The sequence below is a fragment of the Curcuma longa genome, chromosome 5 (assembly GCF_044706935.1).
Source record: "Curcuma longa cultivar G26 ecotype Majalengka, Jawa Barat chromosome 5, ITB_CL_G26_1.1, whole genome shotgun sequence".
NCBI classification, from domain to species: Eukaryota; Viridiplantae; Streptophyta; class Magnoliopsida; order Zingiberales; family Zingiberaceae; genus Curcuma; species Curcuma longa.
Genome location: NC_133865.1, coordinates 9,492,531 through 9,507,206, shown reverse-complemented (window position 1 = coordinate 9,507,206; position 14,676 = coordinate 9,492,531). Strand labels below are relative to the sequence as shown.

Sequence of the window (14,676 nt, the reverse complement as noted above, 5' to 3'; positions counted from 1 at the left end):
GTTGTTGGGATGATAGATTTCACTTTTTATTACAGTTGATAGATAATATTTTACATTATAATTTTCTATTACTTTAATTCTAATTACACAATTTCATATTTATTTTTATTTTTTATTTTAAATTTCTTTGATGCAATGGGTACGTGATCTACAATTTATTTTTTTAAATTTTTTATAATATAAAATAAGATTGTATATAATAGATCTGAGAATTTTATATATTGAATTGGTGTTGTTTTTAAAATTATTTTAAATTATTCAAACAGTAATAGGTTTAATTAAGTGAGAGAAAGGACTTATGGATGTAATACAAGTGGCAAAATACTAAACAAACAATAAGAGAATCAATATTTAATTTTTAAGTGAGATGAATATTTTAAAAGTCAATTTGCATAAATTATGTTTGGAATTTATTGACAATTATCAAGGCAATAATGAGGACACTTAATTATAAAAAATAATTGAGAGAGGGACCAGAGCTGGTGTTTAAGATAAGTACTACTTTAGCATCATCATTATTTTTTCAATGCAATAATAACATTATCATTTTTTTCTCTCCCATATGAATATTTTTTAAAGAATTTGTTGTTATTAAAATTAATCATATCTCTGTACTTTTCAATGATTGAGTGGACTCAAAAATTATTTTAACACTGACTCATTATAATAATATAATCTGCCTTGCAAGCAGGTAGAAATTGACAATTATCAAGGCAATAAAGAAATATTAAGATGAATTTATAATTAATCAAAACAACGAAAACGATTGAAGAATGACAAAGAAAGAAAGAAGAAAACAAAAAAGAAATTAATGATATAGAATTATTAAAGGCATTTTGATAATAAAATAAAAATATTAGAAGGTGTTTTGACATGAACAAATAATTAACAAGACGGCTATCAACAATATGGTTGGATTTTAAATTTTTACATATGTTAGGATTTCATTTTAGCAAAAGGTATTTCAAACTATCCCACACGATCGATCTCACAATCATCTATAAAGAGGTAAATCAAAAAATTATAATTGATCACGACGGAGGAGGGGATCGAATTAGCCTATTTGTATGGCGAAAAGTGAATGACTCTACTAAACAACAACTATTTACTATTATTGATTTTGAGTCATGCCTTTTAGGTAGTTAAGGCTACCTCTGACTTCCTTCTAAAAGATTAGAGATTTCAAATTGTAACTCTCTTTTGGATTCACTAATTCGGAGGATCAATTCATGGCCTAAGCAGATGGGAAAGCTTAACTGATAACCTCAGTATTTAGGGTGTTGAATACTTTTGGATGTCTATTTTACCACTATCATAGAGGTCATTGATCGTATTTATAGTATTTGTAGAGTTTTTATGTGGACGTCCAAGCACCTTCAATAGTATGGGTAGAGATGTGCAAGTGGAGGAAGGAGGGTGGTGATTCAAGGATCGGAAGGTATGGAATCTTATATTCTTTCTAAAGTACTTTAGAGAATACAAGACAAACAAGACACTCTCTGACACTCTCCCGAGGGATGATAAGGTGGATCCATCCAGGCAGGGGCTGCATACCGCGTTAACAAGTTTGGATGTATTGCCACATGGGCAAGCACGGCTGACTCATCCTCTCTCTCTTCGTTATTAACGAACCATTAACATGCACAGATGCTTGATAAAGAAGCTACTATAGGTATAAGGTGACATCTTAGGGCTGAACACTATGATGCCTTGGATGAGTACAATGTAGAAGACTTATTTGCAACCTAATGATGCCTTTACGTTATGAATGTTGGTGCAAAGACGACTACCTATGCAAGACCGGGTCAAATGTATAGAGAATTAGAGTTGCACATTCTATGTTTCAGAGGAGGAGACACACGAGTATTTGTTCTTTATATGTCAACTTATTGTGGATTTATAGAGAAGGATTCGACGATGGTACTTTATCATATACAAGTTACTATCCAAGATCAATATTATACATCTTAATTTATCATATATAATATTTATTTTTTATTGAATAATAATAATATCCAAGGAAGAAGCTCATTGACGAAAGTTGATCTAAATAGAACTCTAAATATCAACTTTTAATGTGAAATAAAAAACCTTTCATATTGAATAAGTGAGTCACCAAAATATTTTCCTTTTAGAATTATTTTAATTTGAAATATTTATTTATATATTCTATTCGCATAAATCTACTTTTATTTCTTTAATATTATATCAAAATCTAAATAAATTAGACGATACTTTTATTATTTTAAACTTATAATGTCTTATATTTCCAATTTAAATCCGATTTATTTAGGAATGATCTTTCTAAAATCCTTTTTTTGGTAATTAATTCCAATTTGACATTATCATTAGTGTTTAATTGCTGTTTAAATTCTAATTTCCGATCATCATCTGTATTAAACAAGGAAAAGGATTAGAAAAAAAAGAGAATAAAATGATTAATTTTAACTATTCAAACTAGCGTTAAATGACTGCCTGAAATAGCTACATATATCTAAAACTAACTAAAACATTAATTACTGATAAATTAAACTATTTTTGTCCTAATCACTTGGCTTATCTTATTAAAAATATTTTGTACCTATTGTTTACTTGTTTTATGTTGTATAAACTCTTTTACTTGAAATGCTAATTATTGAATTTATATTTTTTTTACTTAGAATTAAATATAGATATATATATCCAATAATATCAATACAAGTTTAATTACATAAAATTATGATTTGTTTAAAATGTAATAACAAGGATATTAAACAATTCATTAGATTAATAAGAGCTACTAATTTGATGGAATTTGCAAGTATTGAAAAATTATAGCAATTATGATATTAGTAGTAATGGTATCGTACTACTATAAAAAATAGAATTAAGAATGTTTTAATCACTTTCCATGGTACATTTATCATATTTATTGCTGTATAGGTTTATAATTAATTATATTTGTATTTTGATTTTTTATTAATTATATTTTTTAAAAATTTGTTATAAAATCCAAAAAAAATATCCTTATACAAAAAAAAACTATTTTGGAGTAGCTTTAATCAAATTTTAATTAAAATTGCTCCAAAATAAAAGTATTTCGATTCAACTTTTGGTTAAAACTACTTTATTTTGGAGTTGCTTTAGATAAATGAGATATTTTAGTTAGAAAATCATAAATGATATGTTATTTTATTTTATTTTTTAAAAAACAACTTTTTACAATATATATAAATAAAGATATTTTTTAATTTTTTATGATAAAAACTAAACGGACATCATTTTGAAAAATATCCTTATTTTCAATCATTATATATGATAATGATGGTTTATCCTATGGAGTAAGATAAATCACGGTCGTCGGGGCATAATTAAGTTAATTACGATGAAATAAATTTATTAAAATGGACAAAGATTGAATAGGCAATGCTTTCTTGCCGTGGCCAATTATAATTTCTTAATTTACCTCCTCACAGATGATCGTGAGATCGATCGTGTGGAATCGTTGAGATGGTGGATACTATCTTTTTACTAAAGAGGTAAATTACGCTATTAAACGAGTCTCTTACGTGAAAGGAACTAATTTTTAAAGGTTTACAAGATTCGAATTTTACTCCATCATTATAAATTTACCAACTAGTCTTGTTGGAAGTTGGAGCAATTGCAGTAATAATTATTTATGATTTTAATTAAGTTGATAAATAAAATTTTGATATAATAATTAAATTAGAGTGATTTTATTGTATTTATTTTATTTTATTTTTTTAATTTGCACGAAATAAAAAATTGTAATGGTAGTTGATTTTGCATACAATTTTCGAACAATTTGACTTCATAAAAAAAATTAAAAAAAAAAATCTCCACCAAATTTTGGTAACCTGACTGGCCGCGGCGGCGAGTGACCGGACCCACAAGCCCCTCGTTGCGAATGGGATATAATCCTCCGCCGGTTGGTGGAGAAAGCGAAGCTGCTGCTGCTGCTTCGTCTTCTTCCTTCTTCTTCTTCTCGGCCGCGGCCTCCGAAGCGAAGGGCTCCATCAGTGAGCGATCGTTGGAATTCGAGAAGACGAGAGGGCGTCGAATGCGAAGTAGACTTCTCCGGAGAGCACAATCCGTGGCGTGCACGCTATAAATAGTAGACGCTTGTCTGTTTCCGTTCTCTTCTCTTGGGGGAGAAGGGGGTTTCGAAACGTTCTCGGAAGGCTATTCTTGGCGGCGGGGACGGAGTGCGGTTGTGCTCGATCTGCTTTTGGTTGCTTTGTTGTGGATTCCTTCTCGAGCTCCGTATTAGATCTCACCCGATCGGCTCCGTTGCATTGAGCTATGGCACCAGGTGCGTCTCTTTTCTTTGTTTCTTTCCGTGTTAGCTTGTTTTGTCTGCGGCTGAGGCGTTTGGATGGGAGTTCGGCTCGTGATTGTCTTGAAAGTTGGGATTGATGTTGTTTCTTTTACTTTGCGTTCGTTCTTCCAGAGGGATTCAATTTTTTATTTGTCTGTTTGTTTGTTGGATTCTTTGAGAAATTAAATTTGGGTAGTTTATTTGCTGTGGAATTGAAGGTTTCGTGCTGTGAAGAGATCAATAACGAATGGATTGGCATTTCGTTGTTCCGTTGATGATATGCTTTAGTAGTTGTTAGGACGGGAAAAAAAATCTTTTGTTAGGCGTAGTGTAAAGTAGGTTTAGGTGACCTTGAACTGTTGTAATAGGGAACCTTTCTTTGTTTAGTAGTTTTTTCTCCCCCTCTGGCTCCAACTACGATTTTGTTTGATGGTGATATTGCTCTGGGCGGAGAATTTTGCTTGTTGAAGAAGTAGATAATGAGACAAATATTTGAGCATTAGCTTTTTCTCGGAGATAAAATGATGTCCAAAAGTAAGCATTTTCTTCTTTTACTTATATTTGTGCTCCTTTACTTCTAGTATAATTTGGTGAGAGTAACTAATTGATAGCTGATCATTTCAGTGAATCTTCTGTTATCTTTTATTTTTCTGTCTGAGGAATTCTTTTTAAGTTTGTAGGTAATGAATATAAGCTATGTCTAGGCAAACCAGAAAGTAGGCACTACTCCATGTTTGTGCTCTGAATGATCCTGGAAAGAATTATGAGTTGTGTTACCACTCAGACTTGTAAGAAATGGTCATAGACGATTACTTTTTGTGGTCACCAGGGTAGACCTGGAAAAGGGTCGCCAACAGTGTCAGAATCCATCTGTGATTCTGGCACGAGGTAAATTAGCAAGAAAATGACATCTGCTTATAAGAACTGTAGGAAGAAAGTGTTATTTGAATTGCACAGATGATGCATCCACTAGTGTTAAAATTGAAGATCTATATTAGGGTTTATCTAGCTTCTATTTTGTGGGACATGAATTAGGATAATTATAAGACAAGTTTATTCCTCTGTTCTTCTCTCTCCCCCTCTTCCTCACTTTCTCCTCCCTCCCTAATTTTCCTGATACTCGTGAAGACTTTTGAGGAGGTTTTACAGGACAACTTGTTGATTTGCTGCTTCATTATGCTCCTGCTCTCTTGGAAACCCAAATCCAACAAATCCAACACCCAACAAGAATTTCAAAGCCCTAGAAAGGAGGAGGATTAGGGAGGACAGAGTACAAGGAAGAGGGGAGAGAGACTGAGGGAGGAGTAGAAGAATCAAAGAGAGGGGGAGGGGAGGGGAGATTTCACCAACATAGGGACTGAAATTATACAATTATGCAACTGTAACAAAAAAAAATCTTGTGTCTAATTGCAACAAAATGCATACTTGGTGTTTTATTTAATGTATTTACCCATTCTGAAATCAATGTTACTTTGATGAATCAATACTAGAGCAATAAAATGACATGAGCATGTGGTATCATTAATTCTCATTGCACAACATGTTTTCTGGCACCAACAGATGTGTGTCTCCATCTTCTATCTGAGCTTTCAGCTGCCAACTGTGTGCAGTGTATATTTCTTTTGCTGTTGCCAATATATGCGGGCTCTGATGTTGTATTATGATTTTTTGCATCAGGTCTTGAGAATGATATCTTATGAGATACTATTACTCCAACTCTGTGTTTGTGTTCTAAACATCTGTTCTGAGTTCATCCAGTATTTGTGATAATAACAAATATCCTGAAACTTTGCTTGCATAAAGAAATGCTCAAGTCGGTCCCACAGCACACAGTCACGTCACCAAGTGGGTCCCTGCATCAATTTGTTCGTCAAATGAGCCTCAAACATTCTGTCAAGGAAGCTAGGCAGAAGATGTCCCCATCTGCCTTTCCTGGGAAAAGAGGCAAGGTAAAATCTATGCAGCAAACTGATGCTCATGGGACCAGTGACCATCCTTTGAAGCTTAAAGAGCACAGATTAGATATTGGAGATGAAAATTGTGACTTGTTGGGATATGAAGTTTACTCTGGGAAACTTGTTCTAGATAATAAAAACAAAAGCACAACCGCTGATGAACAAATTGGATCAAGGATTGGAAACTCTGATAGCATTGATGCAAAGCTTTCAAGCAAAGCCCTAATTTGGGGTTCCCATGTGCTACATGTTGCCGATGTCATATCGGTGAGTTCAGCAAGTTTTTCTTTTAATGGAAAAGATTCTCTCTTGCTTTCTGTAAAGATTCCTTTTTTTTCTTTTTTTTTTTTAAAATAATTTTGACCCACTTCTGGCAGGTTTCATATACTACTTGTTTCCGCCATTTTACTGTTCATGCATATCCTCTCAAAAGGAGATCATGTGGTCTTTCTTGTTTTGTGAAACCTCAAAGATATCAAAAAGACTTCTGTTTTGTAGCATCTAATCCAGAGGAAGCCGTAAAATGGGTCCAGAGCTTTGCAGATCTCCAATGCTACATAAACTGCTTGCCACATCCAATAGTGTCTTGCAAGAAGCAGTCTACAAATGTAGTGGCATCTGAGCCTCTGTATGCCATTCCATATATAAAATGCAAAAGTCCACCAAGGATATTAGTGATTTTGAATCCTCGTTCTGGGCATGGTCGTTCAAGTAAAGTATTCCATAATAAAGTTGAGCCAATTTTTAAGGTGTGACAGGTCTTCTTCATTGTTGACTAGAAAATAGTTGAAACTAAAAAATTGGCTTCAATTATTCAAAATCTGACACTATTATAAGAGTGTTTTTGCTTGCTTATTCACAGAGAATTATTGACAGCTTGCAGGCTTCGAAATGGAAGTGGTTAAAACAGAATATGCTGGTCATGCAAGAGAACTTGCTTCCACTGTAGAAATCAGCACCTGCCCTGATGGTATGCTAACATAGGTTGTTTGGCTTAGATTTACACTTGAAAATCAAAAGCTTACTGTCTTACTGCTGAAAATGTCTCAGGAATAGTATGTGTTGGAGGAGATGGCATTGTGAATGAGGTACATTGATTTGCTTTCCGCTATTTACTCATCTTGTTTTGTGCATTTTATTTGTTTGGGTAAGTTAAAGTTGATTAAGTTTATAAATGTAAAACTCATGCATTGAAAATAATTTCAAATTGGAGAAGTGGATACTGAAGAAAATCATTTGGTAAACCCAATATTTTGAGTATTGTGTTTAATTCTTTACCAAATATTGTGTTTCTCACATGCTTGGGCAATGGTCATGAATTAGCTTTCCCTATAATTTTGCATGAAGGATGACAAGATTCATTGCCTAGACTGGTTACTTTCATAATTTTAGTATGCATTCTATACATTCTTACTCATCTTTATTTTTGTTATAATCATCTACTTAAAGAAGAGATCAAGATAAGTGTAATTCCTGAATTTAATACTGATTCTGTGAAAGTTATCACCTTCATCTGCTACAAACTTTAAGAAATTTCTTTTATCTTGAAGGTAGTCTCCATTTAAGTTTTTTGCTTAACCAAGAGTTAGATAATGGCATTGAGCTAATTAAACTTGCTAGGAGGTCAACAGGGCAGGGACCAGAATTGGCCAGAAATATTAGTCAGATCATCAGCCAGCCAAAACATGGGCAAGATCCTGGTGCACAGGGTTCCTACCAAATATTTTTTGGAGAATGACCATTGCATGTAACATTTCCCTTGCATAGCAAAGAGGACTATGGCAGAGAGTCTTTTACCATTTTTCCAGGCTCTTAATTGTATAATATTTTAAAAATAATTTTGTGAAGTGGCCTACTAAGAAAACCATTAGATGTAAAGGGCAGTCCGGTGCACGAAGTTTTTGTTAATATAGAGTCCTAGGGAAGAGTCGAACCACATTGGGTTTGGGTCTATTGTTTGCAACTTTACCCTGCATTACAAGAGGTTGATTCTATGACTCAAACTTTTGACCACAAGGTCATACGGCAACAACTTTACCATTGGCTCCCCTTCTAAGAAAATCATTAGATGTAATAATAGAAATTCCTTGATATGTGTGCAGAATTAATGGGTGCCAAAGGCCTTTTTTTTTTGGCAAAATGTTGGCCATCTTCCTCAAGGACGGAGCCAGGAAATTCATATTTGTCAGGGGGAGGGCGGCCATCCATTCACCCCCTATTTCTATACCCCTACACCTCTCTTGCACCCCTTAGCTCTGTCTCTGATCTTCCTCCACATCATTCTACCACTTGTTCACCTCCAGCTCCTCATTACTCTACTGTTTCATAGTTGCCAACAACCACCTGTTGAGTTTGCCTTCTTTGGTCAATGATCTGTTACAATGAATCAAAATTTAGCGATTCAAATTTCCAGCTAGGATAAGCTAAGTTAGGTCGTATCTTTCTGATTCTTAGTTAAAAGACCGGCAATTGTACATATATTTTCTTTAACCTGATTTATTATTTCTTTTTTGTGATCACCATCTTATAAGTTTGTCAATAAATCGACCAATTTGAATGGACAACTAAGTATGGAGAACTAACTTTATGCCTTCCTGGAATCTTATCAACTTTGTGCTAATTCTTTTTTCTCATTTGAAGAATTATTGCATCTCCCTTACTCTTTGTAAAATTTTATTTGTTCTCTTCCTTTTTAAGTAAGTTTAGGTGGTATGTCTTTCCCAGTGATTCTTTTATTTACTTTCTGTACATCTTTTATTTTTATAATCTGTACAGTAAGCACTACATGATTTGCTGAAAATTAATATTTTTTTGTACTTGTCTACCCTGCCAGAACTTTGATAGAATCCATAGAATTACAGCATTGCTGAAGGCAATACAATTGGTTGTGAAAATTGACAGATGAATATCTGGTGCATTGATATATCTTGCTTAATTATTTTGCTGTAGATTTCGGATATTATAGAAGGACAGGAGCTGAACTAGAATTTTAGCATCTTCCTATGTGCATTTTGAAGCTGATCATTGATGTATATTGTGACTGCATGATCTATATTAATAGGTCTCCTTTATGTCTCGGCTTTTTTGGTATTTTATCAATTATGAACTCTATATGAACTTTGACACCAACTCTCAATGATGCCAAGAACCTACTGGCTTCCTATGGTTCTTTTTCTTAGTCTGTTTGTCATCTGCCTGATAGTTCACCTTTCCTGTGATGTTATATAATTCTATAGACCAAGCATTAGCTATTTGAAATTTGATAATTAGCTTACATGATCATGCAGGTACTTAATGGTCTTCTGAGCAGAGATAACCAGAAGGAAGCACTTTCTATTCCAATTGGCATCATTCCTGCTGGTTCAGACAATTCACTAGTCTGGACTATTTTAGGGGTCAGGGATCCTATTTCTGCTGCAATGCTTATTGTAAAGGTAGGTTCGTAACTAACTAGAACTAGCTGAAGCATAATCTTTCAGTCTGCTTCTCAACATTCTTGATGGTTTCTGTCAGTTTGTATTCCTCATTTAATCATATTGTTATTTTGAGCAATTTATGTGTTCCTAGATTTTCCAAAAATATCTCACAGTTGTTTTAGTATAGTTTTGGTTTGTTTGTAGATATTTCAATTGGAAAGATCTTTCTTGTTGAATCTGTCATTTTGCTTCTGTAAATGATTTTTTTCTTATTTCTCTATTGTTACCTTCCGAACACAGGGTGGACTTACTTCTACTGATGTTTTAGCTGTTGAATGGATTCAGAGTGGAGCTATTCATTATGGCTCGACTGTTTCATACTTTGGCTTTCTTAGTGATGGTAAATTTTTTTATTGTCTCTCTGGTTCTAGTTTCAATTGATTTCAACTGGCTGCCTTTTTAGATGTTAATATAAATGAAGTTTCCTACATTTCCATATGATCATTGATAAATTTATTTCTAGAAATGCCGATTAGATATATAGTTGACAGCATTTAAATATGTAGCAAGAATAGATACTTCTCTGATAGAATTTAATGTGCCTGATTTCAGTGTCATAACTTGCTGGTGAGTCAGTTTATAGCTCCAAATACTAGTGGTTCATCTAATGCAAGTGCTGGCAGGAATGATAACCAGGATTCTCATGAGGAAGTGTGATTCTTCTCGTTTCTGTAAAATTGTTGCTATTATCGTGAATCTTTAGTTTGACGATATGAGTATCCATTAGTTTTTTCATTTAGTCAAAGTAGCTTTGGTATAACTTAGGCCCTTGTCCAAGTCACAATACTTTCTAGTGAATCCAGTCCATGTATCTACATGATTTGCATTCAATTCTTGTTTTCATCCTTGACTTGATTCAATGTGGTAAGAAGTTGGCATGTCAATACATGCTAATTTACTATATTCTTAATATTTGCTAGAGGTATTATATTAAATAGTGGTATTTGTCTAGTGAGTTTAGTCCCTTATTAGTAATTCTAGCCCATGTAAATGTTTATCTCAAAATGAATACAATGCAATTTTTTTTTTGGTTTTCCCAAATTCTATATAGTATGAGAGCCTCTCTCTAGAAGGATCTATAGAGGTATCCCTTGGTGGTCTCTCCCTCTCTCATCATTCTTTCTCTATCCCTTATTGTGATTTCGAAACTTCCATGCATTACCTGGCCTTGGCTTCTCTCAGACTTATTTTCCATGAAGTCTATACGAGCTCATTGGTAAAATTTTCTCTCTTAAATCAACTTCAATTACATTAAATAGAGTTTTCATTGGTCTTCTACTATCCATCACACATTTAATTTTATTGACTCAACTTGTCTAATAGAATGCATGGATTATCTTTGAACATGTCTGATCTGCCTCGACCTATTTTCTCTCTCTCTTTTATTTTATTTTGTTTTCGAGGGATGTACATAAAAGTGAACTTTAAGAGGGTTGGATAACCAACCTTGAAGGGTTTGGTTCATTTGGTAACAGAAGGAATTGCTAAAGAATAAAATAATTATTAAGGAATAGGATTGACATTGAATATAATAGCAATACCAATTCCTTAATTTGGTTTGCAGAAAGAAATGGATACTTCATTTCAATTCCTATGTTTAATTTGTAGTAATATTATCTGTAATACAGAAATAATTGTTTTCACAAAGATAAAGTAGTCCTCCATGAAATTATTGGTCCGATTCATCCAACTCACAAGACCTGCTTGGCCTGATTGCCCGGCCCTGCAAGATCAACCCACATTGCTCCACGGAGTAAGAATTGGTAATTTTCAGAGGATTGAATAAAAGAGTGATAGCTATTCTGGAATTAACGAATAACTGTTCCTATGAGAATTTGTATTCGGGCTTATTTTTGTAACCAAACATAAAAAGACATTTTTCTTTGGAGTTTATAGGGAATAACTATTCCTATTAACTAAACAAATCATTAGTGTTTCACTTGAAATGCATCTAGAGTGGTGTTTGAAAAGAGTACTTTAGATTAGAGTGGTTTGTTATATTGCTGATCCAATCGAAAACGGACTTATAATTGGATAAAAAAAAAACTTGTATAAAGGAACTAACAACTAACATGATAACTAATAGAGAAATTACCTTATGTGAGAATAAATTATATATTCTAACACTCCCTCAAACTGTAGCATATGTATTGATCAATCTTCTGCTAATTACATGAAATAGAAGAGACTACTGAAAATTGAAAATCAAGTCTAACTGCAACTCTCAATGAAGATATCCAAGATTCAACTATAGTGTAGTGTTTTAGAGTTTTGGTAAATGTAATGCTGAAATCTTTTAGTGTTCCAAAAGAGAACATCAAAATGTTACTGTTTTCATGAGTTTTTGTCAAACTGAAGGTCTATAGGATTTTAAAGTTTGTGATGATGAAGAGACAAATGTGAAAGGATTACAGGAAAAGAGATATATTTAGATGAAATTAGGTTTTCAACATCTGCTCTAGAAAGGAGATTACTTACCTAAGTACTTGGATAACACCTATTATTCTAAAGGAGTAGATTATACCCTTAGGTTTCTGTTTATAATTTCTAATGATTGGTCATTTAAGATTAGTGGTTGTTTCAAAATTTTAAAGATTGTTTGAAGTAGTTAACAACTTGGTATATAATAATAAACATACTCTCCATTATGTCAGCTTTGAAATGCTAACTGGCCAAAGTGCCAAAAGTTGTTTTAAATGGTTGTATTTGATTCGTTAGCAACGATAGGACAGGATAAAATTCTTTTGAATATAGATGAGAACATAATAGGACATTTGAATCCAACTATATAGTCGACCTCACTTAATGAGATAAACAATTGATTGTTATTGTTTATTTGATTCATTAGCAACTGTATCATTGCTTATATTTAGTGTTTAGGAGTTGCATAAGATAATCATTGATGTTCTAATGTAGTTCTGGAGCTCTCCGAGAAGTATCAAAAGCGCTTTGGTCCATTACGCTACTTTGTTGCCGGATTTCTTAAATTTCTGTGCTTGCCAAAGTATAGCTTTGAATTGGAGTATCTTCCCACGTCGAAGAAATCAGAAAACCCTGTGGAAGAGGTTTTTGAAGATCAAGGCAGAGCTGATATGTCTGAGCTTTATGCAGACATAATGCGCAGGTCAAGGAAAGAAGGAATACCAAGGGTATCAAGTTTATCCAGTATTGATTCGTTGATGTCTCCAAACAGAACACCTATTGAAGAAATGGACACTGTGGGTAGAACACCTGCTTGCAGTGAGCCATCGGATTATGTTAGAGGAATCGATCCCAAAACGAAGCGCCTTTCCTCAGGAAAAGGCAACTTGGTGACTGAGCCAGATGAAGTACTTCATCCTCAACCTCATCTTTCTGCCAACTCTAACTGGCCGAGGACCAGGTCAAAGTCGAGGACAGATAAAACCTGGGCTGACCTGAGTGGTACAAATGATACAAGGGGCACGAGAGCATCCGTCTTGCTGTATGATAAAGAAGACATTTCATCGACAGTATCGGATCCTGGACCAGTCTGGGATGCTGAACCAGGGCGGGACACACGACCAAAATGGGATGCAGATCTCAACTGGGAAGCTGTGAGTCCTGTTGAATTGCCAGTGCCACCAGATGATATTGAACTAGGAACGAAGAAGGAACCGGTCCCAAGCTTGGAGGACAAATGGGTTGTCAAAAAGGGCCGATTTCTAGCTGTTCTCGTGTGCAACCATTCCTGCAAAACTGTTCAGAGTTTGAGTTCTCAGGTTGTGGCACCGAAAGCTATACATGATGATAACAGTCTGGACTTGTTGTTAGTTGTTGGAAGTGGGAGGCTAAGATTATTAAGATTTCTCATTTCCTTGCAGTTTGGCAAGCATATAGCCCTCCCCTATGTGGACTACGTCAAGGTACGTTCATCCCAGCTTGTGTGTGCTTCAGCTTTCCCACTAATTTTGTTCTTTGTTTGAGTTCTTGTTATTTCTATGTTTAATTCTTTCAGTTATTTCAAATTACGAGTAGCTTACTCATCTATTCTCATGAAGCTTTTATCACCTGCAACTTACATCAATTAAATTTGAACGTAACAGGCTATCCTTTTGACCAAGAACTCTGTATTTATTGTAGTATATTATATTAGGAGTCACGGAAAAAGAGCACTCTTGCAGATTTGAAAAAGATAATATTAGCATCTTACTACTTCTATTATTGTTTAGGAAAATGATACTTAGCATGAAAAATCCAACATGAATGGAGCAAGTATCATTTCCTTAGCCAAGTAGGATAATGTGTTTGAAAGGATAAATAGAATGATACGAGAGAACAATTGATCAGCTGGTGGACTGACACTGTTGCAAAATTTACTTATTGTGCTGCTAGACTGTTTCTTGTTTCGTTCTCTGCATGTAGATTTTTGTGCAGACTGTTCATATATATGATCACCCCATCCTTTGCCTTCTCTTCGGCAATCAGGATCCACTTAGTTACAAGTTGACATTGCAGGTTAAGTCAGTGAAGATCAAGCCTGGGACAGGCACCCACAATGGCTGCGGTATCGACGGGGAACTTCTTCGTGTTAAAGGACAAGTTATGTGTTCTTTGCTTCCGACCCAATGCAGACTCATCGGCCGCCCCACCGAAGACTGTAAATAACTCTATCTTAAACTCTGAGATCTGGATTTCTAAGACGTGATTATTTCTGACCAGCAAACGTCGAGTCGAAGAGACAAACACTGTTCCTGATGTTCATATGTGTGAGTGATCTTTTCTTTCCAAATCCCCAGAACTTTTGTTATATGCTTAATTTCCTGTTGTATTACGAGCATAGCTAGCATCCCTTCCTTCCCTGGGTTTTTGTATAAACAACTGGTTATTATCTGCTAATATCGACATGCTTCCCTTTGTTGTTATCTGCTGCATTTGTGGTGCATGCATGGTTGCTGTAGCAGAATGA

The 14,676-nt window shown here is 34.3% G+C and overlaps 1 protein-coding gene across 3 annotated transcripts in view; it reads left to right on the top strand.

The window, feature by feature from the left end:
• Nucleotides 1-3,964: 3,964 nt before the first annotated feature.
• Nucleotides 3,965-14,676, top strand: part of LOC141829360 (sphingoid long-chain bases kinase 1-like) — a 13,345-nt gene continuing 2,633 nt past the window's right edge. Inside the window, exons 1-9 of one of the 3 annotated variants that reach the window (XM_074716811.1) lie at nucleotides 3,965-4,312; nucleotides 5,996-6,540; nucleotides 6,651-7,022; nucleotides 7,150-7,243; nucleotides 7,324-7,361; nucleotides 9,561-9,707; nucleotides 9,990-10,089; nucleotides 12,666-13,633; nucleotides 14,226-14,632. In XM_074716811.1, coding sequence (XP_074572912.1) covers nucleotides 6,124-6,540; nucleotides 6,651-7,022; nucleotides 7,150-7,243; nucleotides 7,324-7,361; nucleotides 9,561-9,707; nucleotides 9,990-10,089; nucleotides 12,666-13,633; nucleotides 14,226-14,375 — 2,286 coding nt within the window. In that variant the 5' untranslated portion in view covers nucleotides 3,965-4,312; nucleotides 5,996-6,123 and the 3' untranslated portion in view covers nucleotides 14,376-14,632. Of the gene's footprint in view, nucleotides 4,313-4,790; nucleotides 4,853-5,995; nucleotides 6,541-6,650; nucleotides 7,023-7,149; nucleotides 7,244-7,323; nucleotides 7,362-9,560; nucleotides 9,708-9,989; nucleotides 10,090-12,665; nucleotides 13,634-14,225; nucleotides 14,633-14,676 lie in introns of those variants that run through there. The other 2 variants (XM_074716812.1, XM_074716813.1) reach the window with 2 other exon arrangements.